Consider the following 19,558-nt stretch of genomic DNA (forward strand, 5'->3'; position numbering starts at 1 on the left):
TTCCTTCCTTCCTTCCTTCCTTCCTTCCTTCCTTCCTTCCTTCCTTCCGTGTGGTGTATCTCTATTTCAGGTAAGGTTCTGCAATAAACGAAGAGCTTTTGGCTGCTAAGCTGAGCTTTTAAATTTCTCACTTCCATTTGCTTCAAAGGCACCAAATTCACACCACTTTAGAGTTTCACCTTGATAAGAGGATAAAGGTAGAGTGCAAGGTAGGAGGAAGTCCATCTACTAATTTTTGAGAATGCTGTGATTTCAGGGTATTTGCACGTAGGCCCTTAGGGGAAATAGGGAGACAACTGAGAAACCAATTCTTTGGCTCTCAGGCTCCAGAAAGTGCTAGAAACACCCTGACTAACCAGGACACTCATCTTAGCATAGGAGACTGTTGAAAAAACTTGTACCTTAGTTTAGGAGACTGATTAAGTATTGTCAAAGAGGAGAACTTTTAAGTGTACAGCCCAACTGTCTTGGGCTTGAACTGGAAGAAGCTTGATCTCAGATCCTGAATAAGAGCTGTAAAAACCCACAGAGTATAGTGCCATTAGGGGCTTAATAAGAAACTCTAAAGAACAGGGAGGAGAGGAGCTTCTCTATAGAAGAGGCCACCAAAGGAAGAGCAGAAAGTTTCAATGAAGGACTTGGAGTGTGTGGAGCCCCCTGAGGTCAATGAGAATGGGCAAAGATTGGACTTTTAGGAATGGAGTGTCCTCACAGACTGGGGGCTCAAGAGTCAAAGATTCTTACAACTGCTACTATATCCCTGCTGTCTAGGACTGATGAGGCCTGGGGAAGAGCTCTCAGCACACAATGGCTCTTCCAATATCAAAATGTAAATTCAACATTCTACAGAATTTTTTTTTTGGAAGAACAAAACCAAACCAAACCAAACCATGGATTTTTCTAAAGTCACTTTGATAAGGTATTAAAATACTAGCTGAGAACCTTGTTTCCCACAATGATATCATGCTGGTTTTGGACCTTTCTTTGCCCATAGCTCTTGATTCTTTCTGCCAAACCAAGGAGTGACAACACATTTGGAGTTTGTAGCCAACATTCTAGCAGCATGCATAATTAATCCCATATCATGGCCAGTTTTATTTTCTTTCTCTTATTCAAGTGTGCACAGAGCTCTTGGTTATTACCTATATCTCACTCTCTGAGTGAAGTCCATCTTGCTGTTGTTTTAAAGACTTTATTTATTTGACACAGAGAGACAGAGGGAGGCACAAGCAGGGGGAACAGCAGAGAGAGACGGAGAAGCAGCCTCTCTGCTGAGCAAGGAGCCTGATGTGGTGTTTGATCCCAGGACCCCAGGATCATGACCTGAGCTGAAGACAAATGCTTAACTAACTGAGCCACCTAGCTGCACTGAAGTCCTCTCTGTCCCTCTCTTCCTTTTAACCTCAGAATTGTTATTCTTGGTAAAATATAACTAAATGAATTTCAGTGTGTTTACTCATCTACCATCCCTCAAAGTGTTTAGGTCAATCTTAAATGGTATATTTAGTAGTGAAAACACTTCCCATAGTCTAATAAATGAAATGTGAGCTTAAGTGTTAAGCATTCATGCTTTCCTGAATGGTCAACTCATGTGAGAAGTGATCCTTTCCTGAAGGAGCTTGCTTGAAATCAGTAGGCCCATTGTGGGAATTACATTCCACCTGTCACCTGTGTGCCAATTGGTGTTGCGGTGGTGCCTATGTGGTTAGTTGGAAAGGATGAATCACTTGGAGTGACAAACAAAATCTTGGTTTCACACATGTTGCTGGGAATCAAATGACAACTGAAAGTCTCTTGAGATCTGAAACTCTGCTCATAATGTGAACCCTTTCCAATGCCATCCACCTGAAAGAAACAATTGTTGTGGCATAGTTGAATTCATGCATCCCACCAGTATATGGGGGTGTATCTACCATGAATCAGGCACCATACATGGGACTAGTGATAGGGTTCTGAGCAGCATGTGCACTGTTCTACTCTCTTGGGCCTTAGATTTCAGTAGTGGAGCATAGACATGAGAAAAGCAAACGCATGGATCCAGTTCTAGCTAGCATTAAGTGGAATGGAGAAAAGAAAGCAGGGTTTTCAGTAGAGTTACTGGCTGGGGTGGTGGTGGTGGTGATAGGTGGTGAGTGAATTTAGACTAAGCAGTCAAGGAGGGCCTCTCTGAGGAGATAATATTTGAATTATTCCAAGCTCATGACTCTTTTTTTTTTTAAAGAAAGATTTTATGTATTTATTCATGAGAGACACAGAGAGAGAGGCAGAGACACAGGCAGAGGGAGAAGCAGGCTCCTTGCAGGGAGCCCAATGTGGGACTCAATTCCAGGATTCTGGGATCACACCCTGAGCTGAAGAGAGCCGTTAAACCACTGAGTCACCCTTTTTGAAGTGGATTCCTCTTTTCACAGTTCTGGACCTATGAAATTTAGCTAAATATCTATTTGGCTTTTCTTTGCTCTTTCTAAACTACCCAAACCTTTTTGTGGTTGCCGTATAAACATTAAATAGACTTGCAAATTGAGCATAGGGGAGAGTTCCTTTCTTTTACAGTAAATATCTCACAACTAGAGAAAACTGCCTCCAGGTAATGGGTAATACTTGTTAAAAAAAAAAAAAATAGAGCCTCATGACTTTAATAGCCAGACTTTAGCTTTGAGCAAGCATAGTTAATTGAGACATACTAGATTTTTTTTTTTCACAAATGAAAAGTGACTTTGCTTTTAGGAATTCAATATATTTAAACCCATGCCAACATTGTTACAAAATTACATCTTTTTGATGGCTTCCCAAAGAAATTACCAAACAAGTTATCTTGGTCTTTTCAGAACTTGGCTATGTGAAAAGAGAAGTAATCTGGCTAATTCCAAACTCTGATGCAGCCACCAGCACCCTCAGAAAATGTATCCCACCCAATGTCCTCATTGTTAAGCCAACTTGCTTGATCTTCCTTCTTTGTACATTTTGATCAGCTACATGCATAATTGGATTCTGGGGCAAATGTTTCAAGAGTGATAGGTTCCACTTGATAGATAGGTACTGATGTACCAGTCAGTGATGCCTTATCTTGTGGGTGGGTGTTAGTCAAGTATTGTCCTCATGACCCCTCCTGTGATGCTTCAGGAGGAGAAGGTATCTAGGGAGAGGAGCCCAGATACCTTCTCTCTGAAGCCTTCCTGGATTGATAAAACCAATTTTCCTCTCATGTGGCACCAAAGCCCACACTACTTTTATTATACCACTAAATACATTGTGATTTCAAATGTATTTGGGGATCTGTAGGTCCACTAGAACATGAGATCTATGAATTCAGAAAGTATTTTAATCATCTGGTAGCAAATTCTTATTTAATTTTTTTTTTTTTTTTTTAATAGAAACACAGTGAGAGAGAGCAGGGGGCAGGTGGAAGGAGGCAGAGGGAGAGAGTCTTAAGTAGGCTTTAGGCTAAAGCAAAAGCCAGCGTGGGGCTTGATCCCATGACCCCAAGATCATGACCTGAACCAAAATTGAGTCAGATGCTTAACGGACTAAGCCACTTGGGTGCCCTAATTCTCATTTAACTCTTAATGTCAAATGTATAAAATGTATTTTTGGAGAATTTTACTTACAGGCTGATGAAGGCCATTTGATGACATTGGGCCCGATTTTTTCACAAAAGGTGATGATACAGCAGTTCTTTTGCACTGGGCTTGAGTATTTGGGTGGAAATGTCACTGTCCTTGCAATGCGACTATTTCTTCTTTATGGAAGAGCAGATTTTACCCCAAAGACAGGAATATTTGTCAACAAGGAAGTACGAGGTAGGAGAGAAGGAAGGGGGGAAAACATACTTCTCTTGAACACATGTCTGCTTTCTAATTTGCCTGACATAAATGTGGGGTGCTGGAGTGCACACCTTACATATGTTGGAATCTCTCACCACCTCTCTTTACATTCTTAAAGTTTTATGATTATTAAGCAGTTCTTACGTGCCAGCTACTTTGATAAGTGCTGTGACTTTCTTACCTGGTTTAAGGCTTACAATAGCACTAGAAGATAGGTACAGTTGTTATTTCTATTAGGAATCAAGACCAAGAATGGTAAGGAGACTTTGCACCAAGTCACACACAAACAGCCTGCTGCAGACTGAGGATTTGAATCCTTTTCTGCTTAAATTTAGAAACTGAACTCTAAACATTATGCTCGGAAAACTCTCCTAAGTTAGTTTATTCCATGCATATTTCTGCTGGGAAGGCATGGGCAACCTCGGGCAACCAGCCCCAAGACAGTGATGAGTGGATTTAAGAGCCACCCATGGTGGGTGACTTAGCAGCTGGGCTCAGCTCGAATTTCAGGGAAGATAAAACTTCTTTCAATGTTTTTCAAATTCTTCTTTCCTGTAGTCTATTTTGATGCTGTCCTGCAGCTGTCCAAAGCTCACCCAAACTCACGTGAAGATTCTTTCTTTAAAAAAAAATGACTATATTGAGACATAATTTGCATACCATACAACGCACCCATGAAAGTGGCCTTTTAGTAGATTTAGAGTTGTGTATTCATCATGACAATCAATTTTAGAACATTTTTGTTATTCCAAAAAAGAAACCTCGCCCCTTAGCCATCACTCCCAATCTCCCTGTACTCATAGCACTAGGCAACCACTAATCTATTTTCTGTCTCTAGATTTGTCTATTCTGAACATTTCATAGAAACAGAATCATACAATATGCAGCTTTTTGCTTCTGACTTATTACGTGTAATATGTGTTTTTTTTTAAAAGATTTTATTTATTTATTTGAGAGAGAGAGAGAGCATATGAGTGGGGAGAGGGGCCAAGGGAAAGGGAGAAGCAGGTTTCCTGCTGAGGACAGAACCTGAAGGGGCTCAAGGGGGCTCACTCCCAAGACCCTGAGATCATGGCCTGAGCCAAAGTCAGACACTTAACCTGCTGAGCCACCCAGGTCCCCCTTCAGTGTAATGTTGTTAAGGTTCATCCAAGTTGTAGCATATATCAGAACTTCATATCTTTTTATGGCCAAGTAATATTCCACAGTCTGGATATGCCATATTGTATTTATCTATTCATCAGTTGATGGACACTTGGCCGTTTCCACTTTTTGGCTCTTATGAATAATGCTGTTGTGAATGTCTCTCAAAGTTTCTTATTCCATCTTTTCATTTCTTTACTCAGAACTTCTCCTTGCTCAAATCTAAGTTCAGAGACAGGAGAATATTAGAATGGTTTAATTATCAGAATTCACACTGAGGTGTAGATGACTCATGTACTACATGCATTTTAGGAGAGGAACGTTAGAACTCAAAGGGAATTCAAATTGGTGAAATAAATGCAGATGGTTCTTGTGAGAAATGAAGCCTTCCCTGTGCCCTCTTCTGCACTGGCTGCTGCCCTGTCACTGTTTGCTCCACATCCACAAAATTCCCAAAGAAGCAATGTAGCAGTCACTTCTGAAAAGCTGTTGATCCTTTTAACAGTTGTGTGGTTAGCCCTCTTTTCATTTTCTTCTCACATTATATTTTTCTTCTCTATAGTAATTTTCCTTGGGTAAATAAAAAGATTATTACTCTGTGTTTTGTCACTACTCACATTCACAGTATCTTTATAGTCTCTTCCTACTCCGTGACAACCACTTTCAATCTTCTAGCTCACTCCTTCTAGGATCATGATTCCAACAGTTTGATCCCACCCAGATTTCTAACACATTGATCCTACTATCTTGTCACTGTCACTTCTTGATGTCCTCTTTTCCATCTTGACCAAGCTTTAATTCCATTTGCAATCAGTATAGTTGCCCCCAATTTTCTTGCTTGTGCATCAGTGGTATTCCTTGCTTAAGCCACTAATTCTCTCTATTACACCACTACACCAGGGAGTCTTGCTGAATCTCAGCAAGACTAGAGGAAAACAGACAACTGTGCCTGACTATATAATTCGTTCAAATTTATTCCATTGTGAATTAGTGACTACCTTCAAGTGAGACTCCCAAGCTTTATGCTTTATCCTTAATGCTGCCTGAAAATGATGATTCTCTGTTCTCTTTCCCACATTTCTAGTTAATTTTTTTCACATCTCTCCTCAAACTTCGAATACCTCCTCTGTCAGCCTTAATCACAGCTGAAAGATAATTCTCCATCTGCATCCATGCTTTCTTACCTACTAAAAAAGGTCATTGACCCAACAATTCTTCCCTCTCTCTCCTGCTTCATCAATTTTTCACTTTCTTGGAACTCTAGTATCAATATGCAAATATACAATATACAAATATTCTATTTCCTATCTTAAAATGAATAATGAAAATCAGAGCCTTCTACTCTCTCTACCATTCCTGCCAGTCACCATCCCATTGTTTGGTTTTCTTTTGCAGCAAAATTCTTTGAAGCACTTGCTTTTATCCACTGCCTTGTTGAAATCTCCACTAGAAAAGTTAATTTGTATCTCCAACAATATATCCAAAATATATCCATTTGCCTCCATCTCGGTTGATGGCAAAACCACCCTTTTAAGTGCTCAGAGCCAGATTCCTACAGTGATCCCTCATCTTTTCTTTCTCTCTTGCCTCACATCCAATTAGTCAGAAAATCTCATTTACTCTACCTTTAAACTGCATGCTTTATCTGATCAATTCTCATCATCTCCACCATTAGCACCCTGGTGAAAGCCCATGATTGTCTCTCCCTCCTAATTAGTCTCCTTGCTTCCATTCTTGCTCCTTACCATTTGTTTCAACAAGGATTGATCCTTGTAAAGCATAAATCAGATCATGTCAGGCCTCTGCGCAAAACTCTCAGTCTAAAAGCCAATATACTAACAGTGGCCTACAAATTCCTGTACGAACTGGGCCCCTTATTCCTCTCTGACCTCATTTTCTATTATATTTTCCCTCCTACTCAGACAAGCGCATATGCTCTACCTCAAGGTCTTTGCACAGGCTCACTTCCTGGAATTCTCTTACCCTGGATACACATGAGACTAGCTCCCTCCCTGCTGTAAGCCTTTTTGAAGATTACCTTCTCGATGAAGTACAGTAGGCCACCTTATTATTTATTTATTTATTTATTTATTTATTTATTTATTTCACAGTTATTTTTAAAACCACAGACACTATGTTCTTCATATAAAAACATTAGTACAGATAACTATACTTTCTAGAAAATGATTATATAGACCCTCTCAAAGGAAAATGCACACCATTATATGGTTCAGACAAGTTACTTGGGAAAAACACATCTGGACTGATTCCTAAAACATACCAGAAGACCACGGTGCATCTTTTGGTTCAAAGTATAGATTACTGTCATCAGTAAGGGCTCCTGCATTCTTTTTTTTTTTTTTTTTTTTTTTTTATTTATTTTTTTTTTATTTATGTATGATAGTCACAGAGAGAGAGAGAGAGAGAGAGAGGCAGAGACACAGGCAGAGGGAGAAGCAGGCTCCATGCGCCGGGAGCCCGATGTGGGATTCGATCCCGGATCTCCAGGATCGTGCCCTGGGCCAAAGGCAGGCGCTAAACCGCTGCACCACCCAGGGATCCCGGGCTCCTGAATTCTTACATATTTGATAATACACATATAGACTGGCTTGTGACTTAATGCTCCATTGGTTCATCAGCATTTTCTGCAGGTTCATCAGCAGGTTGAGCAGGCTGTGCCTTTCTCTATGGTCTTTCTTCAAGACCTTGCAGGAACGGAGATACATCATCATCATCATAAATCGTAAACTCCAAGTCTTTACCAACAATTCCAATGGAAACATTCTTTGTAGTTAGGTCCTGTTCTGCAGGAAGTGTCTCTTGTAAGGCACGCAGACCATGTTTAACCAGTTCATTCAAATTGCACTCCATAAACCCAGACATATGTCTCTCCAAGTAAGTACCAGCTGATTGAGAACGGGCTCCAATGGACATGGCTCTACAGTCAAAATAGTTGGCAGATGCACAGGTTTGGAAAATGTGAGGGCCCATATCATCATAACCAGCAATAAGTAGTCCAACACCATATGGTCTCTGGCCATACCATTGTGTTGGTATCTGGGTCTTGCTTCCAATTAGAGATACAAGACGAGACACAGCAAGAAGTCTGTCAAATACAAATCTGGAATCCAAACACTCCTGGTGCATAAAATTACATAACAGTCTAGCATCAGCAGTAAGTCCTGCAATTGAGATACCAATATGGTTATCAACATGGAGAATTTTCTTCTGATGAGCTGCAAGCTCTGACTGTGCTCTCTTCAATGCAACCAACACTGCATGGGTTTTTGATTTCAGACCAACTGTGGCTGAACCTTGTTTGATAGCTTCCATTGCATATTCAGTTTGATGAATCCTGCCCTGAGGGTTCCCAACAGTGACGTCATCGTCATACTGGTTGCCAAACATGGTTCAAGTGCAGTCCGGCTACGGCCTCCAGCAGAAGTAGTGCCTTCAGGAGCGTGGCCCAGGCCACTCTATTTAAAAGCACATAACATCTCCGCCCTGATCTTACCTGTTCTGTTTTTGCAAGATGTTTGCTACCTTCTAATACACTATATAATTTCTTTCTTTTTTTAATGATTATTTTTGTTGTTTGTTTCCACTAGAATGTAAGCTCTGTGGAGTCTGGGATTTTTTTTTTTTAATCTGAAACCACTCAGTGCTGGCTCATAATAGGTGCTCAATAAATATTTGATCAATGAATTGATCTGAGAAATTGAGAAATGCATTCAGTATCACCTATTAAATTTATTGATCGAGTTGTTTTACTGTGTGAAATATCAATTTTCTTTGAAGGTGTGGTACTAGAATCATATATTAAATCTGATATATATCATATATATGCTTTAAATATAAAATATGCTTTATATATTAGATCTGATATATATCATATATATATCATATATATATATGATATATATATATGCATAATTTATTACCCCAACTGCTACCCTGTCATAAGGTTTTGTTGAAATGGTTAAGAGTTTACTCCAGAAAAATCTTTGTTTTAGCCTACATTATATTTAAAAGCAGCATTCTTTTGTTAACTAAGACCTAAAATCATGCATTTACTCTAAAGAGAGAAGTTTGAAGAGGTGGTATGAGCTTCATGCCTTGGAATTTGACATTGAAGACTCCACGGAATCCTCCCAACTGCTGGAGACCTAGCTGAGAGCTAAGAATAGTGCAGAACGTAAACTTCTATAGTAGCAACTGTGAAAGGAATTTTTAGAAGCAGCATGAGACTATAGCATTGTCAGAGAGTTTGAGAAATGGCACTCTTTAATTGTCAAAAGTACATATTTTTAATTATGTATTTTACTATGCTAAATTCAAATGGAAAAACTTGTAGGATCCTGCTTCCTGGTGTCATTAACTTATCTCTCTTCGTTCATGTCTTATTTAACATTATTATGAGGGAACATAGAGCAAAGGTCTATATTTGGCAAAAGACTTATGCTTCTTGCCACATTTTATAGGAAGACCATAAGGGCTTCCCAGAAATGCATGGGGCAGTTTTATTTGACATTGGATTGTAACTTGTTGAATTCATTTTAGACTCAAGATCCTCATTTTTGCTTGCAAGCTTTCAGGGTGGGTTCTAGGAAAGTCTAGGAGAATCTGGGAAGTAGTATTGGTTTTGGTTTCCTTCTAACTGCCCTTCCAGCATTCTTCTGTCAGCTTTCAGCATCTTGATCCTTGTGTCCACCTTGGTCATGGGGAATCCCACAGAGCCTCCCTTTCTCAGGAAGTGCCTTTTGCCCTAGCTCAACCTGGCTCCTTCCCCTTCAGTGGAAACCTATTCTTAATTGGCTGAGGGCTGGCAGAAAAAAAATTAGTCTACATTTTTTCTTGTGAAATAAGGAAATTGGTCTAGATGATATCCGAGATCCCTTCCTGCTCTAAAATCTTGTGATTCTATGATTCTGTCTCTTTTCTGGGCAAAATGAAAACTACTGATTATATTTTCCTTGAGAAAACTGTCATCTTCATCTGTTTGTGGAAATATTCTTTTTGTTTTATTGATCTCTTTTTTGTATTCTCAGAAATATTATCTGGACTTAAAAAGAGTATGTTTCATAGAAGATAGGTCTGTCTCAGACCTAGTCTCTGGGGTTTCTATTCAAACCCTTCCCTGGGACCTAGGGGCCGTTTGGTGGCAAGGTGTCAGTGCATGTCCCCCTCTTGGTGAATGCATTGCTTTGCAGCCAGCTTTGCCATGTGCTGTTCCACTTTCGGGCTCAGCATGGATCACTGAGTCCTCGAGAGGACCATTTATTGAAAGGTAATATTACTGGCAAAATTATGGTTTGATAACCATGGTCCTTGCAGGCAGTCTTTGTCAGAGCATCCCACGGACAAGAAAGAAGTAAATGAGTGTTATTGTCCACCTTGCTACCCACAGGCCTCTGCTGAGATTAATTGTTGGCAAACTCTTCCTAAGATCCCTGGCTATAAAGCACTCTAGGGAATGCAAAAAGATTATAGTCCTTACCCTGTTGGAAAGCTGAGCTAATTTTGCCTGGATCTGACCCTCTGGTTCCAGGGAATCTAGTTATTCCAATCCTGTCACTAAGATGACACACTCTAACAATGACATCGAAGAGTGTGATTAGCTGCTCCTCAGGTGTTGGCCCCCCAGCATTTCCTTTCAAGCTCACAGATATTTCCCTGGAATTTAAAACGCCTTCTGAAATGCAGGGCCTTCCATCCTTTGTCAATCATCCCTGCTTTGTAGCTGGTCAGTGGCTGGAGCCAGAGCAGGAGGACAGGCCATGTCAGTCATGTGAGTCTGCAGTGAGGCACAGGGCAGGAGCCACAGGGGAGAGGCTAGGACGACAGGTGCAGGGCACAGACAGGACAAAGTTCTCCCAGCAAGGGGCTGGGGGAACCCAGGTGAACTACCTGCAGAGCAGGCTCATTAAGTTTCATATTATTTTCCAGAGCTTTCTTCTTTGCTTCTGTGTGACTGGCTGACACTCACAGTCATGCTTGATTAGAGTATTACTTTCTTTGTTACCAAGGCAGTTTTATTACCAAAACTTGGTGAAATATTATAAAGAAAACTGTCACGATATGTCACTTAAAGAGGCCCAGTGAAGGGAAATAGATTCTTCAAAAGAGAAGTGATTTCTTTTCTTTTTTTCTTACTTTTTTTTTTTTTTAGGATTTTAAAATTTATTTATTCATGAGAGACACAGGGAGAAAGGCAGAGACATAGGCAGAGGGAGAGGCAGGCTCCCTGTGGGGAGCTCGAAGCAGAACTCGATCCCAGGACCCCCAGGATAACAACCTGAGCCCAAGGCAGATGCTCAACTCCTGAGCCACCCAGGGGCCCCAAGAAGTGATGATTTAGATGAAGGTTTCTCGGTCCTGATGCTGCTGTCTTCGTGATCCTGAAGGGATAGGGGACGCAGCAGGGGAAGAATTGGGAATACCAGTTTTAGTTAAACATTGGTGTCAGCACAGGGACAAAATTGGGGATCCACGGTTAATTCGACATGAAATGCTTGGGCAGTAGTCCTTTATGCAATAGCTCTCAAAGGGCCTGGCATTTCCTAGGGACGAGAAGGACTTGAGAGTTATTTTAAAATTCTCCCTGCTTCCAAACAGTCAATCCTCAAGGAGTGCCCTTTGTTGAAGTCCTTCCTACCACCTGAGTTGGTGAGTGTTAAAAAAATAGGCTTGCTTCCAAGGCAGCATGTAGAGTAGAGCACGGTTGCCCTCAATGCTCACCTGCCTATATTTCTTTGAGGAGACTTGCCCTGCCCTAGGCCCTTTCATGCTTCTGAACGGCAGAGGTACTCTGCACACTCTGACACTGTCTTCAGGACTTTGATGTACAACCGATGTGCGAAACGTGAGTGAAGTTTGGAAGACAGGACAAGGAAGGATTTGTATGTCACAGTATCAGCACGGAAAACGCACATAGCATAGTGATCATACTTTATTCTTCCTGAAGTGGTCCTGTCTCTCGTGCTACCCCACTGGAACTTTTCCCCTCTACAACCACTTGTCTTTTTAGTTTTTCTTCACTAAAGTTGCCTTGCCCTGACTTGCTTGCTCTATTATAAAAGACCTATTTATAACACATAGAGCTCAGTGAGGATTGGAAATCTTGACTCATCTCTTCTCACTTTTAATAACTACCTAGGCTGAAGATTTGCCTCTTGACAAAGTACTCTTGATGGTACTCAATTTTTGCTCTGGGAAAGGGAGAGTGACCAAATTTTATTTCTGTGGTACTAGTAAGAGCTAGAAATTATTTTGAAAACAACAATATGCTTAGCCCATATCTCTGAGATTTCCACCAGCTTGAGATGCATTCTCAAATGTAAAATACTAGTGATAATAACATTTAGCGAGAACTTGCTATGTACCACATAGTGTATGGTGTATGTTCTTTACATATATTGACACACTCAATTTTTACTTTAGGGTGAGTACTATTATTAGCATCACCTCAAGAGAAAGGCTAAATTGTTAGTGATCTGGGTTCAGTGCATGGACCAGGAGTTAAAGGAGGGGAGGGGTGCCTGGGTGGAGTATCAGTCAGTGAAGTATCTGATTCTTGGTTTTTGGCTCAGGGAATGATCTTAGAGTCTTGGGATCCAGCCCTGCAATCGGCTCTGTGCTCAGCGTGAGTCTGCTTGAGATTCTTTCTCCCTCTCCTGCCCCTCCCTCAACTTATGCACCCAAGTGTGCTTTCTCACTCAAATAAAAAAATAAAATCTAAAAAAAAAAAAAAGTAGGGGAGATTGATTCTGAACAGCATGTGGTAGATGCCCCTTTGGACCAGCTGCCCTGGTCGGAGGTTGTTCTGGGGACAATGGCTAAGCATATGAGAATTAAAGAAGAAAAGCATTGAAATGCCAGTGTAGGGAAACGCCATGGTCATGACTGTCATCTGGTCCAGTATGGACGTCACTCCAGCAGTGGATAGTTGTTCAGCTGGTGCGGGAACTCTGACAGTGAGCCCAGCTATGGTGCTAGTGGACTGATGTGCCTTTTTATTCTCTCCTTTCCCCAACATTTGGGGGTGGGGTGGAAAGACCCTTGAATTGAATTGTGAAAGCCCTTGGAATTCTCAGACAATTCAGGATTAGGATGGGCTGCCATTTTCAGGAGATGGATAGCAGACTTCCTGCTGGGGCCAATGCAGTTTCTAGCAACAAGCAGGAAAGGTAAAGGAGGTCTGACTGTATTTATACCAGAAGCTGGAAGAAGGTCTTACATCCCTGAATAGACGTTACTATGGGTCGTCACCTTGTCCAGAATTCTCCAGTTCCCGCTACAGATGGTTAATACCTTCAATTCCTCTTACCAGTTTCCAGTGTTTTTCTAGCTGTTCTTCTGGGATTCAATATAGATCTTTTGTTGGATCTAAGAAGTCTCATTTCTGTTTCCTGCATATGCTGTGCTTCCTGACTAGAAGCTTTGCTCCTGATTTATTCTGTGGCCTTTGAAAGAAATATTTTTTCGCCTCCCACGATCCAAATTGTACGTCTTCCTCCACTAAAACCCTGGGTGCCCTTCATGAAGCTTTTCTTTAGTGCCATGTATCTCTTCTTTCTTTAAATTCCTGTTGCATTTGCTATCTACATTGTTCCTTTGTTTCCATGAGAATAAAGTGCTAATTATCATGAATTACCTACTCTGTATATTTATATCTTTTCACCTTAACAAAGCTTTAAATTCAGAGAAGATGGGGCTTACAAGACTTATTATTTCTTTTGTTCTCTCCACAGGGCAACTTTGATCAAAGGAACAAAAACTATGCATTGAATCAGAAGACCTGAATTTCCATCCTGGCTCTGCCATTTCCTAATTATGACCTTAGGTGACTTTTTCAAGCCTTAGCTTCTTCATCCATAAAATGGAATTAATTATAGCTGTCTCACACAGTTACTGTGAATATTAAACACCAAAAGATATGTGAAATTAAGGGTGCAAAGACCAAACACATGTAAATTACTAAGAATATTTGCTCATAAAATCTTTTTTTTTTTAAAGATTTTATTTATTTATTCGTGAGAGAGACACACACACACACACAGAGGCGGAGGAGACACAGGCAGAGGGAGAAGTAGGCTCCCTGCAGGGAGCCCGTGGGACTTGATCCCAGGTCTCCAGGATCAGGCACTGGGCTGAAGGCGGCGCTAAACCGGCCTGAGCCATCCGGGCTGCCCATAAAATCTTTTTTGAATGAATGACTATTACTACAACCACACATTTCTAAGCACAGGAATAGAGGCCATTTCAGTTGCTTTATTAGGGATGCCAGACTATCTCAGAACACTGGGACTTCATTTTAAACTTCCCCATTAAAACTGTGACCTTCCTTTGAAGCATCATTTGCTTTCCTATGCAGCCTGGGCCTTGTCATTAGTCACATCAAAGATGTGATGTTTGTGTCATGTTTGAGTCCTTTCTCCTGCCTACCTCCTATATTTCTAATTTTGCTGTATTTGTTATCTATGGCTGTGTAACAAATCACTCCAAAATTTAGTGGCAGTGAAAATGCTAATAATCATTTATTATTTCTCATTGTTTTGTGGGTCAAGAACTTAGGAGTATCTCACTATATTGTAGTCAGATGTCCAGTGTGGCTCCTGTGACCTGAAGGCTTAACAGGGGTGGAAAATCCACTTTCAAGGTGGTTTACTCATATAGCTGTTAGCTAGGCACTTCAGTTTGTCTCCCCAGGCCTCCTCACATGGCTGTTTGAGTTTCCTCATGGAACTGTAGGGGAAGAAAAAATCTTTTTTCCTTCTACCTTTCTAGGTTTTAACTGGAGCCCCTATAACAAGAGACAGATTAACAAGAGAAAAACAGTTTATTAACATGTATATCTCATATACACATGGAAAAAATTGGGGGATGAGTAATCAAAGAGGTGGTTAGGGTTTAGGTTTAAATACCATCTTTAGCTGAAACAAGAAGAAGGGTTTGGGGGAAGTGAGTTATGGGAAAATGAATAGGAAAAGTATGATAAATAAGGGTAAAGTTTATTATGCAGACTTAAGTGGCTTCTCCATTGATAAAGAGTCTTTTGTGATTTAGAATAATCTTCCTGGTACAAATGGGGAGACATCTTTACAATGAAGATTTTCTTTATAAATCTAAATTTGCCTTGTGGAAATCTAAAGGCAATTTCTACTCTATTTTCAGAGCTTCTCTGGTGTTTACTGTTTCTCAAAGTTAACTTGATGCCAAAGAGGCATGTTTTGGGGGTGGTGCATTCTGGTCTCCTCCTGTGTGACACTTGGCTTCCTCCAGAGTAAATGAACTGAGAGAAGCTGAAATGCTTTTTATGACCTTGTCTTAGAAGTCATACACTGTCACTTCTGCCATTATTATACTAGTCACAACAGGAACAGATATGATTCAGTATGGGTGTGGCGGGCTATGCAAGGCATGACTACGTGGAGGTGAGGATCATTAGAAGTCATCTTTGAGACCAGTTACCAATGGTTTATGTTTCTCCCATTTTAAAAATGTATTAATCTCCTTTCACAAGATCCCTGAATCTCATGCTATTAAAGTATCAGCTCAAAGTTCACAACTGCATCATTTAGGTCAGATCTGGGTACAGCTCCTTAATAAAGTTCCTCAAGATCTAAGACCTGTGAGCTAAGGAGACAAATTTGCTGTCCCCTGAAATGCCCAGTATCCAACAATTAAGGGAAAGGCGTAGGATAATAGCAATTCACACTCTTCAAAAAGGAGAGAAAACAGGCATCACACAGTGGTCAGGGACTTGTGGCAATTCTACAGTCCAACTAGACACAAATTGCCAGTTCCTTGATCAGGAGTTGACTGACTACTGCTTGGGAAGGATTCTCCAGGGCTCTTGCCTCTGACCTCTGGGCTTCTGACTCTACCTTCTGAGTCTTCCTTTTTTTTTGTATGAAATGACTAGTATTTGCAGCTGAGTGGTTTTTTCAACCTGGTCCTAGCCCATAGTGTTTGGGGATCCAAGGGTCTCTCATTTTGTACTGTCTCCATCCCTTTAAGTCCAAGAAGATATAACCCTTTTTAAAGTTTTGTGAGTTTTTAATGAATTGATGTATAATCCAGTCTATTAGACCAAAGCTGTATAAACACATTTTTCAAGATAGGCCCTTCTTTACCTTGATCTTCCTACAAGGTTACTGAGAAATGTCATCCAGAAAATAAAGAGCCACAGGGACAGACCAATGAGTGTTTATTTAGGATTAAAGAATTGCATTCAAGAAGCACAGATTCAGGTAGATACCTAAGTAGTGCTCCTGCTTACAGGGTAAAAGCAAGGGGGTTTTGAGGAAAAGGAAGCAAGGTAGAGGGAACTATTTAAGTTAAGAGAAAAAAATGTTCTCTCTGTGTGTTTACAAGCTAGGTTACCCTGGGTTATACATCTACTGACTACTGATTCTATCTTCAGAAAGTCCACAACCATCAGTCTTGTGATCAGGATGTCCGTTCTGCTGACTTCTCAAACAATTGCTTAAAATAAATGCCATTTTGCCTGGTCCAAAGGTTTTGGGCCACTTTAAACAAAGGTGGATAAGGCAGTTTTTCTATAGTAGCTTCTCCAAATTTATTTTAAAATGGCACCAATCGTCAATTTTTCACCAAGATGTTACCTTTAAGAGTCTTCGAGGGATTTTTGGTTAGAGGAGCAAATCTGTGCTTCTTAGTCTTAGACCTCAGAGGACCTTTTGTCTCATTTATCTAGGTATTGCCTGGTCCAGAAAGGTCTCAAGGCCTTAAGAAAGGGCCTTATGGTGCCCCACGGGATTTGATCTTTGTCCTGAAGTCATTTCTTAATTTGAGAATCTTGGGAGGGCTGTGGATGAAAGAGTTTCATTTTTGAACTTGGCAAGTATTGGTTTCTTTATATTTAAAGGTTTTTCTTCAGCTCTTCTCTCCACTCACATTTTAATGTAAGGAGCAAAAAGAAGCCAGGTGGCACGTATAGCCACCTGCTGGAAATCTCTGTAGCTAGATCCTCTAGCTCATTAGATTAAGTTTTCCCCTTTGCCCATTACTGCAGGCAACAGTACTAACATTTCTGCCACTACATAACAAGGACATTCCTACAGCTTTCATTAACATTTCTCACACTTACTTTTTTTCTTTTTCTTTTAAGAACAGACTTTATTTTTAAGAGCAGTTTCACAGCAAGACTGTGCAGAAAGTAGAGTTCCTATGTACCCCTGTCTCCACATGGGCATAGCTTCCCCACTATCAACATCTCCCACTCCAGTGGGATATTTTTTACAATTGATGAACCTACATTGACACATTATCATCCAAAATCCATTAGGATACATTAGGGTTCACTCTTGGTGTTGTATGTTCTATAGATTTTGTCAAAAAAAAAACACAAAAAAATAAGACATACTAGCATGAATACATATCCAGATCCTTCATGAGATGATGAAGACATGAGGGAAAGAAGTTCAAATCTTGCCAACTTGGTGTAGCCATCTGGAGATTCCTTGGTTGTGGAGCTGTTTCATGATTGTGGCAGCTGATGTCAAGCCTATAAATGATGCAAATTCATGGGGAAAATCTTCATACTTTGAAAGAAATGATTTTCCTAACTTATACTCCTGTGTAGGCAGGAATATTTGTTCTGACTGTACCTAAGATTCTCATCCATACTTGAGTCTCTTCTCTGACATTGAGTAAATTTTTAAAAAAATTTTAAAAGATTTTGTTTATTCATGATAGACACACACATGATAGACAGAGAGAGGCAGAGACATAGGCAGAGGGAGAAGCAGGCTCCTTGTGGGGATCCCGATGTGGGACTCAATTCCGGGACCCCAGGATCACACCTTGAGCTGAAGGCAGATGTTCAACTGCTGAGACACTCAGGTGTCCCAGCATTGAGTAAATTCTGCGGTCAGTGAGCAAGAGGCAGTTTTTAGCAAAAGACACAGACAGTTATCTCCACTCCCTCCCACCCCGCATAGAGCCCTGAATGGAGATACTCACTCAGTGGGAAGTCTGAATGTCCCTTTCTCTCTCCTTATCCATCTGCCCCTCCCCTGCTAAAATAAACACACAAATAAATAATCTTTAAAAAGATCATAATCATCTAAGGGTGTGTGAATTTTTTTGTGTTTTAATTTTTAGAAAGGGAATGGTTCCACCATAATATTGAATATATAGCATGATTTATTTATTTATTTTATAGCGTGTTTTAGTTTTTTTCTCTAACTTTCCAAAAGTCTGTAGAGAAATATCATTATTTCTGTTACTTAAATTTAAAAAATGGATGACTGAGCCTTAGTGTTTAAATAATTTGTCCAAGATCAAAAACCTGGTGAGTGGTGATAAAGGGCTTCATCTGCAGGTCTACTAATCAGAAATCTCATCCATAATACTTAATTGCCTCTGACTCCAGGTCTGGGAGAGTAGATTACTAGATGTAGCCCCTTAACTAAGAAACCTTTTCATTAATCTGGACCATTAGAAAGGTCCATTTTAATTTAAAAACTGCAAAGAATTTTTTGACTATCACGCTCCTCTCTGCTTTTTCCCCTGCTGTATCCTCATTCCTGACAAACAAGTGGAGAGGCATTTATAGAATTGTAGCCTTTGTAAAACCAAGTTGGCTGACTCAGGAGGCTATGACCCTAAAAACAGATCCTGTTGGAAGGAAAAACTATGCACAGTTCTACAGAGTGCCCTTGCCATGTCTTGATTAGTGGTTAAGATATGATCTTGAAGGACTGGCTACATGATTTCAGGGTCAGTACAAAATGAAAATGAGAGACTCCTTGTTTAAAAATAATTAGGAATTTCAAGACAGAGATAGCAGAGCATTAAACCAAATGTGAAGCTTTTTAAGTGTGGAGCTCTGAGCATCTGCATAGGTTGCACCTGTGAAGTTCATCCTGGATCTTGAACTCAGAGAAGGAATTACCTCTCCTGGTTCTTTTTATTGATCTACATTGAAGATAGCTTCATATAAAGGTTATAGGTCATTCCCCATTAATAGAGTTGTGGAGTAAAGAGTAAAGATGACATTAAATTTAAGAAAATTTTAGCCTGCATGACAAGCTCTAGAATAGTCAAGTCTATAATATTGTCCTTTTTTGGAGGAGGGCACAGACAAGAGTGGGAGAAATGTATTTTAATAAATGGAAAATGAGTCCATAATTAGCTCAGCTGTTCAGAAACTATGATTTCATGGACAGAGGAGGTAATAACAACATGAAAATACATTTTATTTATATTGACACTCTAGTATTTTTTCCATGTTCTCTCTTTGGTGAGAGGACAAAGGATAGGCAGCACATAAATGACACAGTTGAGTAGTTAAAAACACCTACTTATAAAGTCTTTTGACCTTCTGGAGCTATAGGCAAAACTAAAGAAATGAAAGAAATAGCCTTGCCTTTTGAAGAACTGACAAATTAGTTTACATTTCAGGAAACAGATTTAGAAAAATATCTAAGAAAGTATATGGCTGAAGTTGAAGAAGATTGAGGATGATATAAGAATAACTTCCTAATTTTTTAGGAATAATTTACCTAAAACAGGAGGTCAATGGAAAGAATGCCATATAAAATATATGACATACAAAAGAAGAG

The 19,558-nt window shown here is 40.1% G+C and overlaps 1 protein-coding gene across 1 annotated transcript; it reads right to left on the reverse strand.

Moving 5' to 3' along the window:
- Positions 1-7,652: 7,652 nt before the first annotated feature.
- LOC121487435 (proteasome subunit alpha type-1-like) lies at positions 7,653-8,375 on the reverse strand. The gene has a single exon (XM_041749163.1). It carries the CDS (start codon positions 8,373-8,375, stop codon positions 7,653-7,655), a length of 723 nt encoding a protein of 240 aa, XP_041605097.1.
- Positions 8,376-19,558: the final 11,183 nt, after the last annotated feature.

Source organism: Vulpes lagopus, chromosome 3, assembly GCF_018345385.1.
Source record: "Vulpes lagopus strain Blue_001 chromosome 3, ASM1834538v1, whole genome shotgun sequence".
Taxonomy (NCBI): Eukaryota; Metazoa; Chordata; class Mammalia; order Carnivora; family Canidae; genus Vulpes; species Vulpes lagopus.

What these genes read in the sequence shown, in the direction of transcription:
- LOC121487435 (XM_041749163.1), bottom strand. Translation starts at nt 8,375, where the DNA reads ATGTTTGGCAACCAGTATGACGATGACGTCACTGTTGGGAACCCTCAG.